Source organism: Cucurbita maxima, unplaced genomic scaffold (genome assembly GCF_002738345.1).
Source record: "Cucurbita maxima cultivar Rimu unplaced genomic scaffold, Cmax_1.0 Cma_Scf00027, whole genome shotgun sequence".
Lineage (NCBI taxonomy): Eukaryota > Viridiplantae > Streptophyta > Magnoliopsida > Cucurbitales > Cucurbitaceae > Cucurbita > Cucurbita maxima.
In genome coordinates this window covers 2,110,449-2,138,373 of record NW_019272043.1, presented here as the reverse complement: position 1 = coordinate 2,138,373, position 27,925 = coordinate 2,110,449, and the positions used below count along the sequence as shown (strand labels likewise).

Genomic DNA, 27,925 nt, shown 5'->3' with positions numbered 1-27,925 from the left:
AAGCACTAATCGTCTTCTTCTTCTAAATCTTCTTCCTCTCTCTCTCTCTCTCACAGTCCGCCCCTGAGTCAATCGCACTTTTACCCATTACCAATGGTCGACGTCGACCGGAGAATGACTGGTCTTAACCCGGCCCACCTCGCCGGCCTCCGCCGTCTTTCCGCCCGTGCTGCCGCTACCTCCACCGCCTCCTCCGCCCCCCTCCGCAACGGCCTCCTCTCCTTCTCCTCTCTTGCCGATGAAGTCCTCACCCATCTACGAAACTCCGGCGTCGACGTTCAACCCGGTCTCTCTGATGCGGAATTCGCCCGAGCTGAGGCTGAGTTCCGCTTCGCCTTTCCTCCTGATCTCCGGGCAGTTCTCTCCGCTGGCCTCCCCGTTGGCCCCGGTTTTCCTGACTGGCGCTCCTCCGGTGCACGCCTCCATCTTCGGTCCTCCCTCGACCTACCAATTGCTGCAATTTCCTTCCAAATCGCTAGAAACACTCTCTGGTCTCGCTCTTGGGGTCCCAGGCCGGCGGAACCGGAAAAGGCCTTACGGGTTGCGAGAAATTCGCTTAAACGAGCTCCTGTTTTGATCCCCATTTTCAACCATTGCTACATTCCCTGCAACCCGCCCTTGGCTGGGAATCCGATCTTCTTTGTCGATGAGAGTCGAGTTCTTTGCTGTGGCTTTGATTTGTCGGATTTCTTCGAACGGGAGTCTCTCTTTCGATGCTCTGCTTCCGATTCCGATTCGGGTCCTCTGTTTTCGAAACAGAGGTCTCTCGCCGAGAAGTCCTTTGGATCGTCCACGAATTTCTCGCGACGGAGCTTAGATTCGGGGGTTGTAAAAACGCCGAGGTGGGTCGAGTTTTGGAGCGACGCCGCCGTGGATCGGCGGCGGAGAAACTCGTCGTCGTCATCGAATTCCTCGCCGGATCGGTTCTTCGAGTTGCCAAGATCCGAAATCCCGAAGTGGGTTGGGGAGTATATTGGAGAATTAGGATCAGTTTTGAGATCGGGCGGGTGGAGTGAATCGGAGGTGGCGGAGATGGTGGATGTCTCAGCATCAGGATTCTTCGACGGCGAAATGGTTATGTTGGATAATCAGGCAGTTTTGGATGCTCTGCTTTTGAAAGTGGACCGGTTTTCCGGTTCGTTGAGACGGGCCGGGTGGAGCTCCGAAGAGGTTTCGGAGGCGTTTGGATTCGATTTTCGGCCGGAGAAGGAGAGGAAACCGGCGAAGAAGCTCTCGGCGGAATTGGTGGAGCGAATTGGGAAACTGGCTGAGTCGGTTTCCCGGTCATGATACGTGACTGTATTTTTCTCTTTTTTAAAACAAAAATATATATATTTTCGAAGTTTAAGGCATTCGATTTCCGAACTGTATTTTACCCTTTTTTTTCCCTCTTTCCTCGTTTTAGGTAAAAGGGAAAAAAAAAAAAAAAAAAAAAAAAAAGAAAAAGAGGTATATGGAAATTACGAGTTTGTACTATTTGGACAAAGTTTATACAAAAGGATAAAAAATTATTTACTTTTTACTTTTCTTCTCCTTTCATTAAGTTAAATTACAAATTATAAATACTCTCTAATTAATCTATATTTTAAACTTGATTAAATTCTATTTATAGTTAAAAATTTAAATTTTAGTGTTAGTATTAATAATATTGTCGTCCATATTTATCAAATAAAATTGAAATACTTTTCTATGATTGGTCAATTAAATCTATCTTACCTTTATGACCCTGACTTACTAAAAAGAAGAACCCTCTCATCATCATTTATACCATTCAAATAAAGAACATGAACGAGTATCTTTTTAAGCTTATCTCAATTATTTAAAATATATATCTTTGATAAAAAGAGAGACGTTCAATCTTTAAATTTATTTCCGGTTAAACTCAAAACATTAAATAAAATAAATGGCCACTAAATACTAGTTTATTTATAATTAATAATTAATTAGAAGATATTATTTGGTTTTATTATGTTGAAATGACAAACAGCATAGTTTTGCTGAACTAATACGTACACCCGCACGTGTAACTGTGCTTTCAGATTGCAGTATCGAGATTCACGCGCCACTCGCCACGATGCCGCGTTCTTGTCATTTCATTACAAACATTTCCCTTTTTTTTTTTTCTATATAAAAATATTAATGACAATAAATATTACCATTTTGCTATTTATGGTGGAAAATAAATTACAATTTATTTGTAATTAAAATTCATGTTTTGATAAAAGAAAAAGAAAAGAGAGGCAAAATTGAGTGTATTCTTTTGAGAAAATCTATCTCAAATTGAGGAATAGGGACTCTTTTTGTTTTTTTTTTTTTTTTTTTAATTTTGGTATTTGAAAAAGATTTAGGTTCGAGGGTAGATTATGAATCTACCATAACTTAATCTAACGATTTCTTTTATTTTAGTTCTCTTCTTATTGACCTTTTGCAATCTTGTCTTTTTCTTTTGTTTCATTCTCACTAGTTTGGCATCGTCAATGGCATAGCTTCAACGTGTCATAGTGCTGATGAACACAAGACCTATGCATGTAGGAGCCCCCTAAAAAAAATTCGGAATACAGTGCGTCCATTAATATAATCATTACACCCTAGTTGATCTTGTTTGTAACGGCAAAATACGTTGTTTTAATAGTATTACCAAAATAAGATATTTAATCTTATATATATATATTATAGATCCTTTAAGTTATTACTTAAATATGATCCTTAAATATGTTATTATTAACCTTGAATATTTCCATTCCTATCATATCATGAATAATATTATATGGTAAATAAAATTATTATTAAAAATTAAATAATTAATCATGAGGCCTTAGAGCATAAATCCAACTAGTAGAAACTAAAGTTATATTGTAAATAAAATTATTAAAATAATCATTAATTACAAGTCTTTAGAGAATAACATTCAACAATCGTAGCCTTTGACTTGTCTCGTCAAGAACATTTACTTGACGGGTTTCAATCTTTACCTTGGGTTGACCGTCTTTGACTTATGGTCAGCCTCAATCTCTTCAACTTATTCTTCTCTTTTTCTCTATTAGACTTTATGAGTAAGAATCGGTCCCTTCATCGTTTCATATAGAACCATTTAGATATGTGTCTTTCAATCATGTATTTGTTACGTTTTGTAGGTTGCACCGTTTGAGTGTAACTTGTTTTTGTGCTTTTAGTGTCTCCACCTTTTGTTTTCAAACACGAAATTGTTTACCTACATCTATTGTTGTCTCTATGGTGGCCTATAATTTCATCACAAAAATGAAAGAAAAAAAGTTCACCAACTATTCGAGAAAATTGAAGTCACTAAACATTTTGCAATTCGCAATTGTAAAGTAATCTACCATTTCAAGAGAGTGACAAACAATTGACCGACCGACACATTTGAAGATTAGATCTAATAATGACAAGTTTTCAAAATTGTTTGATCGAAGAAATTGAAAAGAAATGGAAAGTATAGAGAATATTTTCTAAAAATTGGATGAGATTTCTAAGAAGGATTTTAAAAAGTAGATCATCAAATAAAATAAACAATTATATATATAAAAAGGATATTTATCCTAAAATTTTCAAAAAGAATAATTTTAATAATATATAAAACTAAACTAAATAGGTTAATAAATATTGGAAGCTTAAATTTTTAAAAAAGATAAATAAAAGAATTGAAAGGCCAAAAAAAAAACTATATTAGTCAACAAAATCCAAAAAAGTAGGGAAAAAAAAAGAGTTAAAAGAGAAAAAGGTATTGAAACAAGCGAGATTGAAATTTGCATTGGTTTGAAAAAAGAGGAAAAAAGAAGAAAAATGGGAGTGGTTCCACGAGAGTTATTTATACTAATAAAGTTCATTTTTTTTCGGTGATTCAATCATATGAGCTCTACGATTAAACGTGTTTTACTAAAATAATTCTATGTTGAGTAAATAATCTTCACTCTTAAAAGCGAAGAGTAAATAACGTGACTGTATCTATGGGATGCAAGAGAATGTCGAAATTATAAGGTGTTGAATCCATATTCCAAATTCTATTCCGAATCCGAAACGTGGGCATTACATTATGTATATGTTCAATTGCATTACTTCTCTCACATTATGTATAGATGTGTATGTCATAATATTATTCACGTTTCTTTCCTTTAAGTTGACTCTTGGTAGCACAAGCATGTGCTAGCCCATAATCAAGCCTAGAAGGTATGCTAATGAGGCTGCCAAGTGGGCTTATGTGCATGTGTGTAGATCATGTGTAAAGAAATATTATGCATCCAGTAGAACCCAATGAACCGTCGTACCAGCTATGTAGACACATTTTCCTACTTCAACGTAGCCCATACAGGTGGACGAAATTTATCGAAGATGCCATGGAAATGAAATCATTCTACATCTCTCTTATAGTTTGATTGTTTGTTGAGTAATATTTAGTATTTTTAGTTCACCTCAAACGAAGTAGAAGGTTTTCTTTTAAAACTAAATAAATGCTTACTATCAATAATTCTATAGGCTTAGAATCATAGAGTGATTCAAGTTTCAAACAAGTGTTCTTACCGTCAACAATTTCTTATCGTTTTAAAATTCATGGATATTTAAATTTAAAGGTGGTGTTCTTCAACAACGTTATTAGATCAAATTAACGAGCCCAAAGACATGTATAGTTATAAATATGAATACAGGGTGGTGGGTTGTGGAGGTGCATGCATCTTTACAGAGAATACAATTCTATCTGTTGCATTCAAAATCAGCAGATTTAGAGTGCTCCACTGCTTTCAATAATTTATGTACATATTCCTAGAATTAACAACAACTCAACGATGGAGATTTCACACGTTGTCTCATGACCTTACCTCTACCTTTTCTTTATCATTTTCAACAGCAGATCTTATCACCTTCACGCGAAATACTGCCTGCATTTATTCAAAAATATAAACAATTCATAACAACTTTACGAGACCACGAATTCATTCTCGACCAAGTGATGCAACGTTGTGGACCAGAAAAGTTTCAGGACTAAACACAAAACGCTCAAGTTTTCGTATTACCTTCTTATCAGAACCAAACTCAATGACATCCGAATGATGGAAACGTACTGGAAAATTTTGAGGTACACGGCTCCATCGTCCTTCGTGACTGCAATCGTATTTGCAAATGTATATCATCAGCTACAGACTGACTTCTATTTTTCAGAGTTTAGAGATGCCTCATAAAATATACTTACTCAGAGAGCCAAGTGCCGTGCTCACTTCCCAGATCAGTCAAGAAGAATGCCCCGTCCTTGTAATGGACACGGGCGTGCTTTTCTGAAACCTGCGATTCGGAAGGATAATGGGAACAAGTTAGTAAGATTGATTCAACTTTGAAACCCCAGTAGTGTAACAGTCTAAGCCCCACCGTTCGTAGATATTGTCCTCTTTGGACATTCCATTCCGGGCTTCCTCTCAAGATTTTAAAACACGTCTACTAGGGAGAGGTTTTCACACCTTTATAAGAAATGTTTCGTTCCCCTCTCCAACCAATGTGGGATCTCACAATCCACCTCCTTGGGGCCCAACGTTCTCGCTGGCACACCACCCAGTATCTAGCTCGTATACTATTTGTAACAGCCCAAACCCACTACTAGCAGATATTGTCTTTTTTGGACTTTCCCTTCCGAACTTCCCCTCGAGGTCTTAAAACGCGTCTACTAGGAAGAGGTTTCCATACTCTTATAAGGAAGACTTCGTTCTCCTCTCATGTGATCTCATGGAATTCTTTAAGCATAATCAATTCACCTGAGGCAATGGTAAGGCGATTGACAACCCTGACTCCACTTCCCGTTCCACACTTCTGCAACCATAAGAGAATGCCCTTAGCAAATGCAACCAAATTTTTTTATTCCAACAGAAAGAACAGAACACAAAGCCATACCCAATAAAACAAGCCTGGTTCTCATCTCTGCTTAGGCGAATGGGCTGCGAAACACTAGCTTCGTCTCCTTGCGGTAACAGAAACCATCTAATAAGAAAACACGTTCGATTTTAATGCAAAGATCAGATGCAAAGTTAACATTAAACGAACAATCGGGACCATGAGCTTACTCTCCGTTAATAGCACGCTGCAGGGCATCGTCATCTTCAAACCACTTACGTAATTCATCATTCGCCTTCATAGGTTGTCAACGGTACATTATTTCAAGAAAATAAATTTCAATGACTAAAATAAAAAATTAAAATGAGACTGATCATAAAAAATTAATGCTAGATAACATACTTTGTCTGAGAGTCTGCAAGCTGGTGGCCTCCCTTCTAATTTTGAACTGCAGGAAAAAAATGATTTCTTATGTTAATTTTTCTCATCATATTCCTACTCGTGGGAGAGAGCTTCTCGAGTATCATCCTTCTCTACGGTATGTTAATAACTTCTCAAGTGTAATGAAAGCTTTGAACTGTGTAAGTTTTCACTAAATACGTCTTCCTTTCGAAAGAAGAACGATGAAAGAGAGGTTTTTAAGAACTTACCTATTACCACCTAAGACCCAATTAAGCATCAAGGGCATTGCCAGATCGATAAAAAACCTTCCACCAACACGTCCGGGATGCGGTATTCGGAACTGTGTCAAAAACTAGACGATTGATTGAAACTCATCAGTCATACCGTGCAGCCTTGCCTCACACAAAAGTTAAATCTATAGTTGGAAGTTAGTACTCTCCATTAATTTCTTACCGAAAGAGGGCCAAGTCCGACTCCCAAATAAGCTTTATAAGTGGAAGCCATCGTTGCAGCCATTCTTGCCATTCCATGAATTACAGCAACCCGAATTCTTCTAGTACTCTCATAACTAGGATGATCATTTCGAAAACTGATTAATAAAATTAAATTAAGAAGGAAAAAAAAGTAATAAAAAATATTAACAGGCCAGAAACAGTACCGCTTCATCGAAGATACGATATCAATAGGAGATCTTGAGACTACGCTTTCATTCCAAGCTTTATCCAGCTCAAGTGCAAGTTGATAAGCGTCCTGTAATCACCGGAAAGAAATGGTAAGAATAACGACACGTTAACCTGGTTTTATCGCATTTGAAATTCCTACTTCAGCAGAAGAGTGACAGAGGAAGAAATGTCAATGTGCGGTGTCCTAGAAGAATTAGAGGCGACGGATAATTTATAGACGCTAGAACTTATCAGCAATGAACTTAGTATGGATCAAAAGATATAAATCAAGAAACTCGAGATGGAAATGAGAACCTCAATAGCCATGCATCCCCCTTGACCCATATTTGGCTGCATAGCATGTACTGAATCTCCAAGTAAAGTTATGCGACCCTTTCCCCATGTGAAAATGGGTGTGCGATCGTATATATCACGTCGAAGAATGGAATCTTCATCAGTGGCAAGTATCAGATCTATAACATTGTCACACCAACCTTCAAATATTTTGAGGAGTCTTTCTTTTTTGCCTGCCAGGAAGCCGATCAAATGTTATTCAAGAAAGTATGACCCTCGGAAACTCCTAACATTCTATATCATGGTAGAGTTGTCATTATCATCTTCTATTGTTCCCATCATAAGTTAGTTAGCAGAGTGGTAAGAACTCATGTAAACTGCACGTGCCTGGGATCATGTATTGAGCATGAGTTAGCTAGAACGAGTGGCAACGCTTTATTGTTAGAAGACAAAAAGAAGATGGTATGAAGAGTCGTGTTATTCATTCGAGAATTAGACATTCCAAGTACAAGAGAGTTCTATAAACTGTAGCTTGCCGATTGTCATTAGTGTCGGGCCTGAGTGGACATACATCATTTTTTATCGAGCCAATATAGTTTTGCTTCCTTCCTCTTTCTTGTTATTTTTTGCTCATCAATTGACGCTTCACTAATTTACCATGAGAATCATACTCCTTAATTAACCATGCTAACTATTTGAGGTAAAATCTAATTAAGAACATTTTAGAAAATCGATATCTCAATTCATATATTTTCAAGAACAGATTTATTCCTCTCTACTAGAGGAGGCGTGATTTCAACCAATTACAAAAGGTACCGTAGACGTACCGTTAGGGGCATCAGTGCCACCAGGTGGTTCCTTGTGAAATGCATACCACTGCATCTTTCCTCCACCAACGTCGGAGGAAACGAAGTATTGTTTGTGTCCCAAAAACACTCGGTACCTTCAGAATATGAATCAAAAGACAGGTCTTAGAACAGAATACCAAAAACTTTGTCTACATACATTGCAATAAAGAGTTTAATCTTACCCAACAGTCTCAATATCAGCTGGTATGAAGTCGGCGATACCAGTATAGCAAGTGTACTCAGAATATACTGCTTCTGAGTGTCCAAATAGGCCCTTTCTGACCTGATATCATAAATCATACAACATGAATATCACTAAGAACATGAAGAACTAGTAATATATATTAGTAGTACCTTTGACCATATACCATCAGCTCCAACCAGGAGATCACCCTCATGTTGCTGTCCATTTTCAAGAATCACTTTCACCTAAAGGCACATAATGCAGAAACAGATGTACCATGTAACCATAATCTTTATCATGAAGCTATAAGCTCGGTTTTTTGCAAGCACAAGAAACGGACTGCGATGGGATATTACCTTATCTCCACTATCCTCAAAGTCAACAACATTACTATCATTTATAATAACATCATCACCCACAGCACGAGCAAGAATTTGTTGCAATGCCATCCGACTGATAACCCTTGTGACAGGAAGTCCTCGTTCTGCTGCAGGAGTGAACGTGTCAAACTTGACATACCTGGCAACGAGTTACATATTCTTCATGTAACAGAGATCTGAAAATTGGCATCTCAAATAATATATAGCAATAAACTCAGCAAACCGAGTAAGAAAGGGAAATCTTGTGATAAGTTCCATTTGTTGGACGACAAATCCGATTCATTCCCATTTGTTCGTAGGTTCATATTCCAAATTTATCTTAACGAACAGTCTTCTTACTTCTACGTGACATATCAATGAACCTCACACATAGTGATGCTGCCAAACAAAAGTTAAAAACTACGAAACAATCACGACTTGTTTCGTAAAACTTTTTAGTATCTTTCTAGACAACGATAACGTAAATAAAAGCTTTAAAGGTAAACTCTTATGTTTACCAAGACTAGCCCAAGGCAGATGCAAACTTTTTCTCTTAAAAGAAGCCTTAAAGACACATTTCCAAAGAACCCTACCCCTTCCTTTTATGCACCTAATCTAAAGACATATTACCAACAACTTCTAGCAGACAACAAATCTTACACTGCAATATATCATTAATCTTTTTTGGGTCAAATGTCTCAGATGTTAACATGATAGTGTCAGCTAAATCATAGTTTTGAAAAGTAAGTCCAATTTTAATCCATGAAAGTTCGTTCTAGAGAGTATCAGATTCTAAAGGGTATCAATAGATTCACGAATAATCAATCAAAACAAAGGAATTCATACCAATTTCCAGAAACCCCATCAACGAGTCCATTGATTCTATCTCCAGTAATACAGCCAACTCTCATAACTTCTTCAGCAACCTCCAAATCAATGGCTTCCAAAGCAGCCAAAGCATTACTCTGTATCTGAATCGGCCCCCTGTACTGCCCCTCTCCTCTAATGGCACTTATATCCTTCTCGAAGACAATCACTTCAAACCCTTTCTTCTTCGCCGCCAAAGCAAAAACCAGCCCTCCAATTCCACCGCCGGCTATTAGTATCCGAGCCTTCTTCGTCGGCAAGCTCCGGTTGATTTCCCCGGTCGTCCCTTCCGCCGGTGGTGCATCTGCGACGGCGGCTTTCACTTGGGATACTTTCTTCCTCTGCCCACATGCTGTTTTACCCCCAAAATTACAGGCACTTCTCTGACTAGGCGAAATCTTAACTAAGGAATCCCGGAAAACTGGAACTGGGAAACAGGTCCTTGATAAGCCAGAGGAGGAAAGATTAAAAGGGTTGTGAAATCTGGTCATGACCATGGTGGATCAGTGAAGAAGCCACAACTATTGAAGAATTTGCAGAGGTAAAAGGAAGAGAAGATGATGATGATGATGATGCTAAACTAGGAAGAAATGGAGATGGGTGTTTTGAATGATAAATTGGATCGGTTTAGGAGGCTTGTAGCACTGAAATTCTTGGGAGTGGTGGTGGAAATTTAATGGCCACGTAATAGATGGACGATTGAAGTGCATTTTTTTGATGGCCGTGTACCGAAGAAGAAAGATCTTGGTTAGTGGTTCATGTTTAGCTCACCACTATTATCTTTATTTGTTTGCTACCGAAAGCGATCGCAACCCACAGCTCAAAATGAGTACCCTCCACTAATAAATGTTAATTTTTGTTTGCTTTTTTCTGGTGGTAGAGTTCGAATTTGAAGACTAATATCATGAAATGGATGTTTACACTTCTGGGCAGGGAGAAATTCAACAAATTTAACTTTTTTTTTAAGCAATTTAGGTAGGGAAGTTCTTTTCTCTTGCTATAAACAGGAGTATCTCAGATTTTTCTATCAATGTTTTTATTGAATTCACATCCAAATTTTATTATGAATTTGTTGAATAATCGGTATAAATTCTTGTTAATTTGGTTGTTGAATTAAATTCAATTCTAAGATGACCCTGATAGAAAATTTAAATCTCTAAATTTTTTTAGTTTGAATTACTATATTATAAATAAATAAAAATTAGAATTTATACAGATTAGATGAGGATCTCTCACGAAGAATAAAACGAGTTTGAGGCTTCATTTCTATAAAACCTTATTTTATATTTATATTTAGGGTGTGTTAGTCATTAAGGAAGCTATGAACAAAGTGTAAACTAATTAAGTGAAAAATTTCAAGGAAAAAATGGATGGACTAAGGCCCCTCGAACTGCAATGGTGTGCATATTCGACCTTTACTAAATTCATTCTATTCAAGAAAATGAAGAAAAAGAAGCTCATTTCATGTCTTCACCTTTGATGCGGTAATGCACGAGCTAGTTGTGCTAGTCGTCAGAAAGAAAAGAAGTAAGGAAGGAGAAAGTTGTCATAGAAGCGAAGCTTCTACCTTTTGAAGGTGTAGTACTCGGTTCGTCCCTATAAAGAATGACAAACCCAAACATGGACCTGCTTCTGTTTGGCCCGACAAGAAATTAAAAACATTAGATCTTTTGTAAAGTCGAATTTTCGGGATTTTATGTACATCATTCCATACACAACATAGCTTCCATTATTCCAACTATTATCTCAAACCAGCTATGTTACACATTATTCTCACTTACTAGAATAGAATTAAAAAATGTTTTTGAAACAAAAAAAATCAAAACAACAAGAATCATAGTAAGATTTATTATTTGATTCCTATGATACACAAAAACATGATATAGAATCAATGTGCTATTTCTTACCATTATTCTCACTTTACTAGAATAGAATTAAAAAAACTTGTTAATTTTTTAATTAAAATGAGTCCTCTTTTCCTAATCTCTTGGGTCGCCATGATGAAAATACGCCAACGTTTGAATTTTCATGATTTTTTTCTGATCCGATCTTTTTATTATTTATTACTACGACTTATTTTCGTCTTCGACAAAAAGTCAATTTATATACAATAATTGCATTGTAGTGAATATAGTTTAGTGGTAAAGGTGTGATTCCTTCTATTAATCTCTTAATATTAAGGGATTCCACAATCCCTTAATAGTTAAGGGATGCTTCGGAATTATTAATATTCCGATAAAAACTTTTTTCTTAAAAGGATTTAATCCTTTTATCTCTCGATGAAAGATTCGAGGAAAAATATAAATTCTCGTGATTTGTATAAAAAAAAAAAGTTAGAAATTGAAAAAATTGGATCACGAAATTAAGAAACATAATTTTATTGAATTGGATCAATACTTCCAATGGAAGGAATAAGGGATCCATGGATAAAGGTGGAATTTTTTTATCGTAACTGAATCTTCAATTTTTTCTTTGTATAAGGGAGATTGAAGCAAAACAAAATAGCTATTAAACAGTGTATTTGGTTTACTAGAGACGTTGACATAGTTTTTTTAGCTCGGCCGAAACAAACTACTTTTCTTAAGGATTATATTAAATAGAAATAGGGAACCAAATAAATAACCTGAAAGATTGTTATAATCTCCTCTTGTATAGGGATCATCTATAAATTAGGTCTTTTTGAATGCATTCAAACGAAAAGGCTGACATAGATGTTATGTATGGGTGACATTTTTTTTTTTTCTTTACATCTTACATGTAAGAATTTATCCATCTTCTATAAAGGAGCCGAATGAAACCAAAGTTTCACATTCGGTTTTGAATTAGAGACCTTCAAAATGATGAATCAACGTCGACTATAACCTCTAGCCTTCCAAGCTAACGATGCGGGTTCGATTCCCATTGGGAATGAAGTTACTTTTCTGGTTTGTACAAGTATTTTTGTTTCACTAATGACTACTATTGTAGATACGTCATTTTATGGGATTATTTGGACTGCAAGATCAAACCAGATTCTAGAGCCAGATTTAATAAGTAATAGTCAACAAATTGGAATTCATTTATCAACATTTGTTAAAAAAATTATGTTTAATTTCATAAATTATGTAAAAGTCAAATGTTCAATTTGACTTATTCTTTGTGGAGATTAAAGGGGATCGGGAATAAATCCCGTCTACAAACATATCGGGATTGAATCCCGGCCATAAACGTCTTTTATCGGGAGACTATAAATACCCACAATATGTTATGTAAAAAACAGATTCGTTGATGAATGTAATTCAGATCTCAAATTGAGACGTTTCCCTTAGAAATCCGAGTATCATATTTTCCATTTCTAAGTTTCAAGTAATTCTTATGGTAGAATTGCACCCGAGCCATTCAATCAAGCCTTGATCAAGTTAGATTGTGGAGTGACTCAATTTAGAACAAGATTCCAAATCTTGCTTCTAGATCTTCATCATAAGAGATAATCTAATTCTAGCATTATCTCTTGGTTGATCCAAATTTCGTATAAGGAGATGTTAATTACTTTGATTCAAGAGTTCTTGTTAAAACAAAAGTTTGGATCGTGCGAAGGATTAGAGTTGCCTTATCACATGACATCATTTATGAACTATTTTAAATGTTTCACACTTTACAGTCATGTCATGCATGTCCTAGAAAATTAGGGTCGTTAATTGTTGATATAGATAATAACTTTAATTTCCTTTAAACTCCAATACTCTTATTCTTTAGTTTAGTGTCACAACTTTAAACTAAAATAATAAACTAAATAAAGAGTTGTGCTAAATTGACTAAAGTTTACAAAATAATGGACGGTTTGATAAAATATTACCGATAATATTTTGGCAGTTTGAGTTTTTTTATTTCAAATAACGAGAAATCCTGTGAAAAACACGATCGCCTGCCAGTGGAAGGCTTTCTGCGTTCAGTCATACATGTTTTTAATATTATTGTACTACCTGTTTTTTTTTTTTTAATTATTATGAATCACCACTTATAAATGAAAATTTTAATCTCTATTTTTTTTTTATTAATATATAATAGTCCAATTAACTAATACTGGTTTAATATACCATTTTTAGTTTAACATGTATATATAAGAAATCGAATATATTTTAGTTAGTGACATAACATCTTTAAGGATTGAATTATATTTAATTTTAAACTAAAAAAAAAAAAGAAAAAAAGAAAAAAAAAAAGCATGATATGGTGAAATAATTCATAAATATTTCTTGGTCAACTTAATAGCCAACCCATTAGTCCCTTTAATTACTCAATTGTGAATATGCTATACAACTTGAAAATAAAGATAAACAACCCAAGGAAAATGTATATTTGATCTGAGCCTAAAATTCTGATACCAAATGATATGGAATCAAGGCAAGGGAAGTAAGATTTAGATTTCCTTGGTGATCGAGTATCTCAAGACAAGAACACTTGTTCGAGATTCGAATCACTCCACAAGCAAGATCGATCATATTTAGCTTGAATGATTCTTGTTGATCAAATCTCTCAGGGCAAGAACACTTGTTTGAGATTTGAATTACTCCATAAGCAAGATTGATCATGTCAAGCTTGAATGATTCTACATGCAACCTAAACTATATAGAATTGTAAAAAAACTTAGTCATTGGCTAAAGGAAAGCAAATGCTTCTTTTAATATATTTTTCAAGTCTACTTACAAATACAACATATATGGCTTTATATAGCCACTATGTTTACTTTAGGAGTATAATTATCCCCTATGTATACTTTAGGACTATAATTAACCACGGTGTAAATGTAACTTTAAAGTAAATAAAAGTCTTAAAATATATTGATGAAATACAATAACTCTAAATTGTAATTCACCTAAAATTTATAACAATGAAAGTTTCATTCTTGTTCGATGTGGTATGAATTGAAATATCTTTTAATAATTTCAACCGAATTTTCTTCACATTTTCATTGAAGTATATTGTATGATTGATGTCTCTTGGTTCATATCAATCCAGGTAAGTGGTCCTACTATCAACTCGGCCAAAAGACTGGCTTTATGTATGATTGGCACGTGTCCAATGGCCCATGCACGTGTCATCTATGTTGAAATGATGTGTTATTATGATATAATATGTTATGATGATGTGATGTATACTTTGATGCTATGGTACGTTATGATGATGATGTAGTATGCTATGATGACATGAGATGTATGATGATACCTCATGTTAAAATACTCGAGACATATGTTACTTTTATATGTTAGATAAAGGCAAGACATTCCTATACAGTTGATGACGATATCACAAATTAAAGACCATGAAACTTGCATAAGATAGTTTTATAAAATCATTTTAAATAAACATTTCCACATAAAAAAAAATTACACCATGCATATAATAACGGTTCTAGGCTATTGGGGATTGACGTTTTCGAGCTTATATATATATATATATATATTGGCTAATGTCTTCAAAAATTGAAAACAAATTATTAATCATCTCTCAGATACAAACATAATTATTGATACCTATTAGACATGATAATATATTTTAGTTAAATAAAAAATAGAAAGAGACCGAGTCATTCAAGGGCTGAGTTGAAGCTTTCTCTGTTCAGAAAGCATTTTGGCAAATTGTGTGAGGGCTTCTTCATTTGTACCTTCTCCATCAACTGCCTCGTATTCTCCAGTTTCTAAGTTTACCCTCGACACCGCCCTCTTTAACAGCTCCTTCCCCACCTTCGTCAGATTCTTCAAGTTTTGCTCTGTTGCAATATCAACTAATGCTACTTCCCCACTCAAATCCGTTTCCTGTCCAACCCAAATCAATCCGAATTATGTCGAAATAAGTAAAAGACACATTATAGTTTAGAAAGCACTGACTAGCCACTGTTACCAATTCTCCTTAGTTCTCCTGTATTAAGTCTACTGACAATTCTCTTAAAGTTCGTCAAGGTCACAGTGTGTGAGGGCTACCTGAATGCGAAGATAGTTTTTGTGGCAACGGAAGGATTGAAAGAAAGAACCAACATGAAAGTCGACCATATCGGAACTTGCATCGCTGAAGATATCAACTATTGGAGTGGCCCCATTGTCATAAACCCAATTAAACATGCCCCATTTTGCAGCTTTGCTAGCACTGTACTTTCCTTCATTCTTAGCTGCTCCAGTGCCTAAAGAAAGGACTAGCATCCTTTCTGTTTCCATGGGCTTCGTCTTGAAGGGTTCACAAATGTTTGTCCCTTTGGATACTTGGGTTATGGCAGCCAGGGTCTATACAATCAAATTTTGTGAGGAAATGTGAATGAGGTGCAAGAGTTCAATTAGAAAATACTTACTGGGTTGTTTGCTGCAACTCCACCATCAACCATATTGAAAACGTGAGTATTTCCCATGGAGTTGTTTGTTTGAAATTCATATGCTGGCAAGTAAGTTGGTGCTGCAGATGTACTGATGCACACATCTGCCAACTTTGGATTCTTCAATTCATCCCACCTTGCCTGCATGTTCCAATTTAATCATAAAGTTTCAACCGGATGAATTCTGTGATAACTAAATAAATTCGAATATTAAGCATTAGGTTGGAATCATGGAATGTGACTGTGAGATTCTACGTTGGTTGGGGAGGAGAACGAAACATTCTTTATAAGGGTGTGGAAATCTCTTCCTAGTAGACGAGTTTTAAAAACTTTGAGAGGAAGCTTGAAAGAAAAGCCTAAAGAGGACATTTGTTAATTGTGGGCTTGAGCTGTTATAAATGGTATCAGAGCCAGACACCAAGCGATGTGCCAGCGAGGAGATTAAACTTTGAAGGGGGGTGGACACGAGGCGGTGTGCCAACAAGGACGTTGGGCCCCAAAATAAGTGGATTAAGGGGTCCCACATCGATTGGAGAAGGGAACAAGTGCCTATGAGGACGTTGGGCTTCAGATCGGTTGGGGAGGAAAACACCTTTTATAAGGGTGTGGAAACCTCTTTCTAGTAGACAGGGGTGGATTGGGGTGTCCCACATCGATTGAAGAAGAGAACAAGTGCTAACGAGAATGTTGGGCTCCGAAGGGGGTGGATTGTGAGATCTCACATCAGTTGGGGAGGAGAACGAAACACTCTTTTAAGGGTGTGGAAACCTCTCCCTAGTAAACGCATTTTAAAAACCTTGAGAGAAACTTCGAAAGGGAAAGCCTAAGGGTGTGAAAACCTCCGATGCAACCTTGAGAGTTAGCTTGAAAGGGAAAGCCTAAGGTGTGAAAACCTCCCCTAGTAGATGCGTTTTAAAAACTTTGAGGGGAAACTCAAAAAGGAAAATCCAAAAATGACAATAGCGGTGAGCTTGAGCTGTAATAATGATAGTCATATATTGAAAAATTCTTAGTAGACGCGTTTTAAAAACCTTGAGGAGATTCTTAAATCGAAAGTCCAAAAAGAACATTATGATTAAAAAGTATTTTTAGAATGTATTTTATTCTATTTCAGTTATTTGTTTCATCAAGAGTGAAAACCAACCAACTTCTCATACCTTAACATTGGAGAAGATCACAGGGTGAAGATGATTGATGTCAAACGCAGGAATAACAACATTTGTCAACGTTTCCTTAAGAGTTGTGTCCCTAAGTTGGTCATTCAGCAATGTCCTCAAGTATTGTCCATCGTACTTCGGCCCCAAAACTTTACCAAATAAATTGGTGACTGAGCTGAATAAATAGCTGACACACAACAAAACACTCATTTACTCATTATATCTAAAAATTACAAAGTCATTCAAGCAAAGATGTATGGACGTACGAACTTTTTTTGGGGGAAAATTTTTGGAGAATGTTCCAAAAAGAAGTTGGTTAGATCTTTGGCTGCATATAAAGGCTTCTTGTCTTTGTTGGGAGCTGTAAGCATGGCCGCAATTAAACCACCTGTACTTGTTCCAGCAATTAAATCGAAGTAATCTGCTATTCTTGCATCTGGGCCGTCCAATTCCTAACCAAAAAACAATCATTTTTTATATCAATATAGAAATTATTCAAGCCCACGCTAACAAATATTATCCTCTTTGGGCTTTCCATATCCTTATAAAGGGTGTTTCATTCTCCTCACAGCTAAAATGTGCATTACCTGAAGTTTGGACTCGAAAAAAGCTAGTATAGTTGAAGGAATGATGCCTCTAATGCCACCTCCATCAATACTCAAAATAGTTGTCATCTTCGGTTTTGGAAGATCAGCTGCCATGGTTATTTTCTTGGTTTGGGTAGAAAGAAGGGTATCTCCAAAGGGGTTGTTATAAATGAAGAACCCTAGATGTCTGGTCAACCATGCATGTGCATGTTTTTTTATGTTTCTGTTCATAGATACAATTTTATTGGAAGACAAGTCAACTATGGTGGGCAAGTGGAATTTTGTCCGTTCTAAGAAATCATTATTAATGGTTCTTGTGTTAAACAATAAGCTTTTAGTAGTTTTTATTTTGTAGAGATCTCCATTGCGTTTTAAATTTCTAATTGATGTTGTTAATGCTAATTGAATTATAAATTCAAATAGAAATAACTAAATCTCAATGTTCAGGTGGGCTGAAGGTGGCTGGGCTGGCGTTTCGGATCTGGGCCGAGGGAGGTAGGTCGCACGGTTTTGAGCCTAAGCTTCGGGTCTGGCACTCGTTCACTTCTTAATTCAATGTTGGACTCCTCAATTCACCCACCATTCGGGTCCTAGCATCCTTGCTGGCACACCGCCTTGTGTCTACTCCCTTTGAGGCTCAACCTATTCATTGGCACATTATCTGGTTCTGGCTCTTATATCATTGTAACAACTCAAGTTCACCGATAGCAAATATTGTACTTTTTCGGTTTTCCCTTTAAGATTTTGAAAATGCGTGTATTGGAGAGAGATTTCCACACGCTTAAATGTTTTGTTCTCATCTTCATTGTGGAATCTCATCGAATTTAAAGATTTATTAGATATTATTTGAAGTTTAGCAACGTTCCTCGGACTATAGAAATTTGATTATAATCGGTGAATATGTAAATTAATTAGAGATTATTTTAATTATACATTAATATCATGACATAGTCAATCAATATCTAAATTGTTTAGGGGTTACTATCATGACAATCCATTAATATTTTAGTACAATGTAAATAAATGATTTCACATGTCAATCACTACCACTCTCAAATTAATTAATGCCTAATTGGATTCTTTTTTTTATTAAAAAGAAATTCATTGCTTTTAATTAAAATATATATATATATATAATTTTGTAACGATGAACATTAGGATATGATGGTTAAATTTAATAAAACATATAGAAAAAGAACCCAAGTTTAAATATTCAGCTTATATACTTTTTGAAATTAAATACATTATAACATTATTAAGGAATCTCATTTGTGACATTCGAGTAAAAAAAGGTATATGAATCTGTAATGGCTCAAGCTCATCACTAGTAAATATTGTCCCTTTTGAGTTTTCAGTTTCGGGCTTCCCCTCAAAGTTTTTAAACAGCCATCTAGGGAGAGGTCTTCACACCTTATAAATAGTGTTTTGTTCTCCTCTCCAATCGATGTGGGATCTCACAATCTACCCCATTTGGGACCCAGTGTTATAGCTAGCACTCGTTCATTTCTTCAATCGATGTGGGATCCCCCACCAAATCCACCTCCTTTGGGGTCCAGCATCCTTCCTGACACACCGCCTCATGTCCCCCCTTCGAGGCTCAGCCTCCTCACTGCCACATCACCTAGTACCTGACTCTGATACCATTTGTAATCGCCCAATCCCACCGCTAGCAAATATTGTCTTCCTTAAGCTTTTTCTTTTGGGCTTCACCTCAAGGTTTTTAAAATGCATAATCTAGGGAGAGATTTCCACACGTTATAAAGAATGTTTTGTTTTCCTCACCAACCAAATATAGGATCTCACAATAAATTGATGTCACATCTCAATAATAGTAATCTTAAAGAATTTAAATAATTTAAAATTATTATCTACACAAATAACTCAGTGTTACTCTATGAGAATAGTCTTAATTCTTAGGAGTAAGGAGTAAAAACATGATCATACTGCAGAGAAGGAAATGTTTTGGGATAATTAGGTGAATCGAAATGGAAAACAGACCTTGTTAAAAGTGTCCTTTCCTTACCAGCTGGATCCATAGCAAAATAAAGGTTAAAGGAAGAAGGTGGTAAGAAAATGGTAAGAAAATGGTACCAAATTTAAAGGTGAAGATGTAATGATATGAATGAAGTGAATTTATGATAAGCTTTTTGACATTTTGGGGGCAATTCATTGCTTACCCACTCATGAAATTGATTCAAACCCACCCCGAGCCTTCCTACTTTGGTAAACAAATCAAAAGCAACTCTTCTTTTTTCTTTTCTGGTGGAACACACCCCTTCAAATCAACCCTCAAAATCATTCATCTTTCAACCCTTTACCATACTTTATCTAAAACTTCATTCAAATTATTATGATCTTTTATGAAATAAATGAAAAAATTCATGAATTCAAACCCATCATAGTAAAATTACATTTGAAATCTCGATTAACCATGTCTATAATATTGTGTTCAAATTTCATTCTTGAATAGATTTGAATACATAGTTTTCTTTACATATGGCTCGTGAATTTAAACACTTTTACGATTGTTACAACCAATCTCTTCTGCAAATAAAGATCACATTTATTTAGCACAAAAAATGTGTTTAAAATAAAAACGTGTTGTAGGCAATAAAAATAAGCAAAAAGTACTTTATTTTTCACTTTTGGTGTAATGAAACTTAATAATAAAAGTGAAGCAATTAAAATGAAATAATTGGTAGAGTTTATGTGGGAATGATAAGGTTTGCATGAGTCCAATAAGAATAGACTATGTGGAGACCCCATCAATACTAATATATATAATACAATGTCAAATGTCAGTATCAACTTTGGCATTTTCATTTAACAATCTAACCCTACCTATTATATTCCACCATAGACTAGTCTCTTCTTTCATTCATAGTAGGCCCAATCTCCATTTTTAAAAAAAAATATAATTTTCTCTCTCTCTCTCAAATATATTAATTTAACTTCCTATTATAAATTTTTAATTTCATCCCATCAAATTTTAGATCGAAAAATGATATTTTGAGAACCCACATTGGTTGTAGAGGAGAACGAAACACCCTTTGTAAGGGTGTGAAAACCTTTTCCTGACAAATACATTTTAAAGGCTTGAGAGATAGCCCTAAAAGGAAAACTCAAGGAGGACAACATCAGCTAGCGGTGGGCTTGAGCCGTTACAATTGACATTAGAGCTAAACACCGGACTATATGCCAACGAGGAGGCTCTTCTCCGAAGGGGGTAGACACACGGCGGTGTACCAATAAGAATGCTGGACCCTGAAGAGAGTAGATTTGGTGAGGATCCCACATCGATTGGAGAAAGTAACGAGTGTCAGCGAGGACGCTGGCCCCAAATGGGTGGATTGTGAGAACCCACCTTAGTACTTCAATGAGGAGTAGATTTGGTGGAGTGTCGCATCAGTTGGAGACGCTAAACCCTGAAAGAGGATGAATTGTGAAAACCCACACATAGTTTCAATGAAAAGTTTATAATTTTCGCTCTAAATCTCAATTTTAAAAAAGGAATATGAATAAAACAAAAAATAAAAAATAAATAAAAAATAATCCAATAGTTTGATTTGAAATTTGATAATTGGTATATTAGAATCTCCTCGAGATCTATACTGGCATCCGCAACCACTGATTTTCCATTTAATTAATTAATTTTTTTTTTTTTGAAATTAAATTATGGACCGACATAATCCGACATTTCAATTTTAATTATATTAAATATTTCTTCAAGTTTTCTAAATAAATAAAATATTTGCCTACAATTAAACATCGACATATTTAAATGCTGTTTGACGTTGGGTGTTTAAAATTGTCTTTGGATTAGAATAAAGCTACATTTATTAACTAATAAATTTATTAAAAATTTGAAAATAATTATCCATTTATATTTGAATATTCTTTATTAGAAAAACTAATTTCATACCTAGTATTCTACCGTTTATTATATGGCTAGCTAAAGATATTAAACGTCTAAATGTATGAGCGATTCTTTAATCTAGTTTTTTCTTTGCGAAATAAGATGTCATTACATGCCTCACGTAATTAATGCGTGTAAAAAAAAACATTCATTTAAAATATTTCATAAAATATGTCTATGACTTAACTCAATATTTTTTCTACGACTTAGCTTAGAGATTATTGGTCTTTATCTTGCTTGCTAGTCCAACTTGAATGTGCTTTGTACTTTACCTCATTGTTTGAGGCTTGAAAGTTGAATCATAAACCTTTTCGAAAAGCTCCTCATCAAGTGAAAAAAGTAGTAAATTGATATTGCATCCTTTTCCACGATAAATCATCTCTGAATGACATAAGCTTGTAACTCGTCATATTTATCTCGTTCATCTTACTTGTTAATTTAACAACAAAATATGTCATCACTTGTGTTTCCTATTTCGCTCTTTGTGCAAAACCACTCGATCCTCCAATGTGATTTTTGTGTAAAAATAGACATTGTGTTCACTTTATCTCTATTGCCCAGTTCATGAGTTGACTTAACGGGTTATCTAACGTGCTTGAAAAAAAGGTCATAGCCTTCAAATTAAAGCCATTAGTTATATGACAAATTTCTCGTTTGATTAGCGACAAATTAATGACATTATGAACTTTTTCAAATTTAAAATATTCACGTTCGTATTCTTTTCTAATAAGGTGAGATTAATTGTTATTAATATTATGCCTATAATAATAATAAGGATTAATATATCACGTAACGAAATGATTGATTCGCCCGGTTGTCATTAGAACACGTATGGAAATGAAAATATAATACATACCCATAAATAATTGGAACATGAAAATATTAATTTTTTTAGTAATGAGGGGTAAATATGTAAAAGTGGAGAAGAAAGAATCTCAAGGCAATGCCATGGGATGCGGAAGAAACAAAACATCCACATAAAGCAACCTCACCATCTCAATTTCCAAAACCCCCAAAAAACCAAACTAAACAGCTCATAATTACAATTTTAGCCCTACACACATCCATCATTCAGGAATTGCACACAATTTCGCCGTGAATTTCCTACTCCCACCGTTCCTTGTCCCCTTCTTCACACCCCTTCTCGGACCCTTCCTAAGCTCCTCCTCAGAAAATACCACCGGCCGCCGTGACCCACATTTCTCACTCCCTCCACCGCCCGCCTTCATCAGCGCCGAGCTAGCCTTCACAGCCAATGCAGCCATATCCTCCGCGTGGAGCGGCTTGTTCAGCTTCTCCAACGGCAGCGCAAAGTAAAGCTGCCCGAGTTGAAGCTCGTCTTCGTCGTCAACGGCGTTTACAACATCGTTGAAATCCATATCGTCGGAGTTGCAAATAAAACTCGCCGGATCTTTCTGTAGTACATACGAAACCTTGACCGGATAGGAATATTCCAGCAATGTTCCGTCTGAAAGAATGAGTTTGGCCGTAGAAACATTGGGGGAATCGGAGGAAATGCAAATACCCATTTCTTTTTTTTCTTTTTTTTTTTTCTTTTGTGTTGAGATTTTGTTTTTTCGGAACCGGACTTTGGTGAACTCAGTGAGTCAGAAGAGAGCGAGTTGGGATTGAGCGAAGAGGACGGAGAAATGAATATGGGTATATAAAGGAAAAAAGGGGAACTCAAAAATTGAACAGGACTGCCACGTAGGACTTTTGTCGTTTTATTCTGCCAGGCTGTCTTGTTAGTGGTGTTGGGCTGGAAGGAAGACTCATGGAAATATAAAATAAATAATAAGTTTTAACCAATTTTTCTCCAAATAGTCATTTTTTTTTTAAGATTTACCATATTTTAGTAGTAACTAAATTCAAATATGAAAATATCCCTAAAGTATTAATAAATAACTATTTACCGCGTACTTAAATAGTTAAAAGAGTTGAAATTAGTAGAATTTTTTCGTAAATGTATATATTTAAATAGTAAGTACGGTTGATATTCGTGAAGTTGTATATTCAATTTAAGTGAATGATTTGGACACCATAATGTAGACCAGATTGAAACTCAAATTCTACCCATTTTCTCAAATTTATATTTATGAGTAAAAATTAAGGATGTTTACACGGTGGGACAGAAGAATTTTCTCGTCTTTTATTTCAATCTTTATTTTTAAGTTCTTTAAGATTTTTATTGAATTTTTTTTAATATATATATATATATATATAAATAAATTTAATAATATTTTGTAAATAAAAATATAATAAAAGGAATATAATTTTAAAAAACTCAAATTTTAATATTAAAATATAAAATTTGCACCTAACGATATATAAAGTTTATAAAATAAATTATTTTTTTTTAATTCAACGTTAATATATAGAATACAAATGGTAGTATAATATTTTAACTGCATTATATTAAAATCGAGAGCTAAAATTATTTAATTTAAAGAGAAAGTTTTAAGTCCCCTAAGTGTGTTTTTTAAAATATATTTTGCCTTTTTATATATTAAAAATATTTATTAGTGGTATTATATTAACCGACTAAATTATTAATTATTCTTTCAAAATTTATAATGTCAAAATATTTCTAAACTATTCTGAAAATAGAAATTATGTTAATGAAAAATCAAATAAAGTAATGATTATCTAAAATGATATAAAAACAATTAAGACGTCACTTAAGCGAGTTTTGAAGATTTATCAAAAAAATTTGAAAACTACTCAATTTTAACCTTTTTCTCAAATATAAGACTAAATTCATAATTAAACCAATTATATTGAAGTGCGACAATTTTTTAATTAAAGTTATAATATTGTCATTAGTTGAATTATAGTTGGAAAAGTTTCTTTGTTTAGAATATTTCCTTATCCCTATTTTAATCCATTTTTTTCTTTTTTAATTCTTTAGAGTAATTTTTTTTTTAATAAATCTAATAATATTTTTTTAAATAATGTAAAAATATAACATGCTTTCAAATTTCAATATTTTAATGTAGTGTAAAAATAATTGGTATGAGACGAGACGGGAATTTAGCAACATTAGAGGCAAAAGTGGAGACATAAAGTGCGTGGTGCGAGACGAGACGAGTATTTGGTACAACGAGGACGAAAATAGAAATTATAGTCTCTGTCCTACCCCGGTTTGGCTAATAGAAAAGAAAAAATATCTTTAATTCTTCTATTATTTCTCGATAGATTAAATAAACATTTTTAGCGCTAAGGTAAAAGACAAAAGAATGAAAGGAGGAGAGAGAAAGTAAAAGAAGAGCGTAGAAACGAAGAAATGTGAAGTGATAGGTGGAGGAGTGAGAGAGGAATGGGGAAAAGCAAGGAGTTTGAAGTCCTCAAACAAGCTGCCACGTTTCACTGCATGCAACTAGCCACGTCTTCATCCATAAAAGAACCATTCACTTTTATTTTCTTTTTGGATAAAATTAAATTAAATGCTTCTAATTCTTTTCTATTATTGTGCAAATTATTGAAACTTGTCTACAAACAAAATCCTATAAATATATTTTTTTTAAATTATTTTCTCATTTGTTGGTTAGCGGCAATCGTATCATAAAAATATCATGGCATGTTTCTAGTCTCTACTTCTAATTCGAGCAAAGTTTGATGTGTAGTACTTCTTTACACACAGCTCACGTACATGCACATAGACTCCAAATAAGTTTGTATACATACTCTTGGATCTACCCTTCAACTAACGTATACTCACAATGTCAGAATGTCACGGAGGGAAAAGAGCATGTATAGTATTATGGTCTACATAATACTACAATATAACATCATCGTAGTATACAAGTCCATATTAATCATAGCATGAAAGTATCCTGATGTACGTCTCAAGTCATGTGTTACCCTGATATTTTTCAGGTAAAGATAAAACTCTCATGCACGAATGACGGTAAATGCTAGAAATGCTATGAAAGTCAAGATAGATCAAGATAGAACAATATACCAACATGAATATTTCATAACAACCAGCATAAATCATCCCGAATGGTATTATAAAGTTCTTTAACATGTTTGTTGAAGTTTTGGAAAGATGATGAATCTTCGAGAGAGTCATTAAGAGTACGTTAGCTTATACCCCAAATGTATTTTAGTATCTTAAAACTTACATAACCATTCATACTATCATACTTTGAAGTCCTCAAATAAGATGCCACGTTTCAATGCATGCAACTAGCCACATCTTCATCCATAAAAGGAACCATTCTCTTTTTAATGGATAAAATTAAATGCTTCTCATTCTTTTTTTATTATGGAAATGATTGAAACTTGCCAAAAATACACAATTCTAGAACACATTTATTATGGAAAGTAGAATTATAAGTGGATCTAATAAGAAACGTCTCTCAAAATGTGATTTTTGTGCAATGAGAACCATGACAATTATTAGATAAAAATTAAGGTTATTAATGATGTTCTTTGTCATTTTTTAAGAATCTTAATTACTTTCTTATCTTTTAAATGTTGTGTTTTAGGTAAAATAATTATACAAGACTAAGAAATACTTCCACTTAAACATTCTAATTTAATACTATTTACTATTTTATGTGCATTCAAACACATAATACTATTTACTCTCTTTGAATTCTAGACAAGGTGGCTCGTCCTAACCAATTAAGCTTAGAAGATCGGGGAATGACCCATAAGCTTGCATACATAGCCTAAGTCACAAGGTTCCAATTGCAATCTAAACGTCATATCTCGAAATTTTTAGGCTAAAACATACATATTTCTTCAAAAGTTCAATTATAATATTTTCATGTTAATCTAAGTCGATCCTATAGATAAACTTGTGTGGGATATATGAAATGGCTACTTAAGTGTTCAAGGTGTTTTGGGTGCTCGATTCCGCCTTCTCGAAGCATGAATCCTCATAAATTCCTATGATATGCCCTAAATTGAGTTGAGAGAAGAAATAGATGAAAAACCGATAGAAAATTGTAAATAATATGTAATTCACATATAGGAGAATCATGTTCAAGAAATACTTTAACAATCACTGGAGGTGAAATCACTGCTCACTTTGTCAAATTTAGTCCACTTCTATAAGTTTGTGGTTATGTTGTTGGACAAAAGATTTCCAGTGAGCTACGAGTGCATGTCATGGTTAGAGAGGGAGGATTGTGTGTCGAAAAATATTCCAAAAAACATGCAAGAGAACGGTGTCTACCAAGTTTAACTAATGTCTAAACAAATTTAAATAAAAACATGAAAAATAATTATAAATTTGAAACTTAATTGAAATTCTATCATAAAAAATCCAAAAACCAAAATTGAAAATGCAGGGTGTAACATGTTTAAATTATTAGACAACGTTTGCACACTTGCAATTAGGTTGTTTGTCAAAGTGTGAATGAAAAACTAAGAACAAAGAGATCCAGGAGGCCAGAAATCCGACCAAGTAAGATGTTGTCAGAACAGTGTTGGTGGATGCGAAGCCTACGAGAGATATCCACTTGTCTATGTTTCATTTGTGTTATGTGACCAACATGTGCATTTGGTAACAAGAACAACACACACAAACCCCTTCTAAATTAATCCCATGTCCTTGTTCTTTATTAGGTCTCAAACCCCATATGCTCTTACAATTGGCCAATATAAAATCCCATATTCACTTTCCACACTTTTTTTAAGCTCAATTATTGTCCTTCCACAATTTGTAACTAATATACCCCGATCGTCAAATTAATTAATATATAGACTGTTTGAATGAAATGCAGCTCGTATATTATTGTAGATTTGTCGTATTTGCTTAAATATTATAATTATGATATTCTTTTTCCTTCTCTCTAAGCTTGTCTATACATGCTTTTGTTCGATAATAAGTTCTTTTACTTTTAAAAACTATACCTTGATTACTATTAATTTTCCTTTCTTTACTTTGTTGTTTGATTATAACATCTAAGTGGATGAACGTACGAATGGATTGAGATACAAAGAGACTAAAACTGCAATGCATGAATGTACCCATGAGCTCCTTGTAGCCTTTTTAGATAATGAAGCACATGAATAAATTGACTTAACAAGAAAAAGTTAAAAAAAAATGGTACAATACAAGGTAGGATATGCTTTTTTAAAAAGCTATACATAATTGATATGATTATCTACCTCAATAAAATTCATTTTTTTAAAATTTATAGTCGGCATGCTTAACTTCGAAGTAACTTTCGAGTTTGTTTCGAGTTTGTGTGACTCTAATTGAGTTTGTGTGTCTCTAATTAAAAAAAAAAAAGTTTGATGGGTTTGGTGAGTGAGGCTAATAATTGAAGCAATCTCCAAAGCTTAAAGCCAAATATCATTAGAAGCACCACCATCAAAAGATAAGGGTATCAATACGTACTCTTTTTCTCTCTTTTGGATCTAATAATTGCTCATATTTTGTTATCCTATCCACACACACTAATATACTTATATATCCATTGAGACTATATTGCTATATTGGAAGAAGCAAAAGGACGT

At 34.4% G+C, this 27,925-nt stretch overlaps 4 protein-coding genes across 4 annotated transcripts; 1 reads left to right on the top strand and 3 right to left on the bottom strand.

The window, feature by feature from the left end:
- On the top strand, positions 1-1,492 carry LOC111499624. Its single transcript, XM_023151230.1, has one exon. The coding sequence runs from the start codon at positions 94-96 to the stop codon at positions 1,288-1,290; it is 1,197 nt and encodes a 398-aa protein (XP_023006998.1). The 5' UTR covers positions 1-93; the 3' UTR covers positions 1,291-1,492.
- Positions 1,493-4,670: 3,178 nt separating this feature from the next.
- LOC111499585 (zeaxanthin epoxidase, chloroplastic) lies at positions 4,671-10,194 on the bottom strand. The gene is made up of 16 exons (XM_023151177.1): positions 9,428-10,194; positions 8,579-8,741; positions 8,393-8,467; positions 8,221-8,321; positions 8,018-8,133; positions 7,212-7,423; positions 6,893-6,984; positions 6,688-6,802; positions 6,483-6,586; positions 6,235-6,280; positions 6,063-6,127; positions 5,893-5,979; positions 5,757-5,811; positions 5,204-5,292; positions 5,028-5,115; positions 4,671-4,892 (listed from the first exon to the last, which is right to left on the bottom strand). Exons 1-16 carry the CDS (start codon positions 9,943-9,945, stop codon positions 4,821-4,823), a joined length of 1,998 nt encoding a protein of 665 aa, XP_023006945.1. The 5' UTR covers positions 9,946-10,194; the 3' UTR covers positions 4,671-4,820.
- Positions 10,195-14,944: 4,750 nt separating this feature from the next.
- LOC111499656 (patatin-like protein 2) lies at positions 14,945-17,653 on the bottom strand. Its single transcript, XM_023151284.1, has 6 exons — positions 17,536-17,653; positions 17,219-17,400; positions 16,949-17,135; positions 15,771-15,932; positions 15,409-15,705; positions 14,945-15,243 (listed from the first exon to the last, which is right to left on the bottom strand). The coding sequence occupies exons 1-6, from the start codon at positions 17,647-17,649 to the stop codon at positions 15,019-15,021; spliced, it is 1,167 nt and encodes a 388-aa protein (XP_023007052.1). The 5' UTR covers positions 17,650-17,653; the 3' UTR covers positions 14,945-15,018.
- A 4,632-nt stretch (positions 17,654-22,285) lies between these two features.
- LOC111499928 lies at positions 22,286-23,095 on the bottom strand. Its single transcript, XM_023151658.1, has one exon. It carries the CDS (start codon positions 22,978-22,980, stop codon positions 22,519-22,521), a length of 462 nt encoding a protein of 153 aa, XP_023007426.1. The 5' UTR covers positions 22,981-23,095; the 3' UTR covers positions 22,286-22,518.
- Between the last annotated feature and the right edge of the window lie 4,830 nt (positions 23,096-27,925).

What these genes read in the sequence shown, in the direction of transcription:
- LOC111499624 (XM_023151230.1), top strand. Translation starts at nt 94, where the DNA reads ATGGTCGACGTCGACCGGAGAATGACTGGTCTTAACCCGGCCCACCTC.
- LOC111499585 (XM_023151177.1), bottom strand. Translation starts at nt 9,945, where the DNA reads ATGGTCATGACCAGATTTCACAACCCTTTTAATCTTTCCTCCTCTGGC. An exon ending in CAGCGTGCTATTAACGGAGA is followed by an intron (nt 5,980 to 6,062) that starts GTAAGCTCATGG and finishes TTTTCTTATTAG; the next exon opens with ATGGTTTCTGTTACCGCAAG. An exon ending in AGTTTGGTTCTGATAAGAAG is followed by an intron (nt 4,893 to 5,027) that starts GTAATACGAAAA and finishes GAATAAATGCAG; the next exon opens with GCAGTATTTCGCGTGAAGGT.
- LOC111499656 (XM_023151284.1), bottom strand. Translation starts at nt 17,649, where the DNA reads ATGGCAGCTGATCTTCCAAAACCGAAGATGACAACTATTTTGAGTATT. An exon ending in AAAATTTTCCCCCAAAAAAA is followed by an intron (nt 17,136 to 17,218) that starts GTTCGTACGTCC and finishes GTTGTGTGTCAG; the next exon opens with CTATTTATTCAGCTCAGTCA. An exon ending in TGATCTTCTCCAATGTTAAG is followed by an intron (nt 15,933 to 16,948) that starts GTATGAGAAGTT and finishes TGGAACATGCAG; the next exon opens with GCAAGGTGGGATGAATTGAA.
- LOC111499928 (XM_023151658.1), bottom strand. Translation starts at nt 22,980, where the DNA reads ATGGGTATTTGCATTTCCTCCGATTCCCCCAATGTTTCTACGGCCAAA.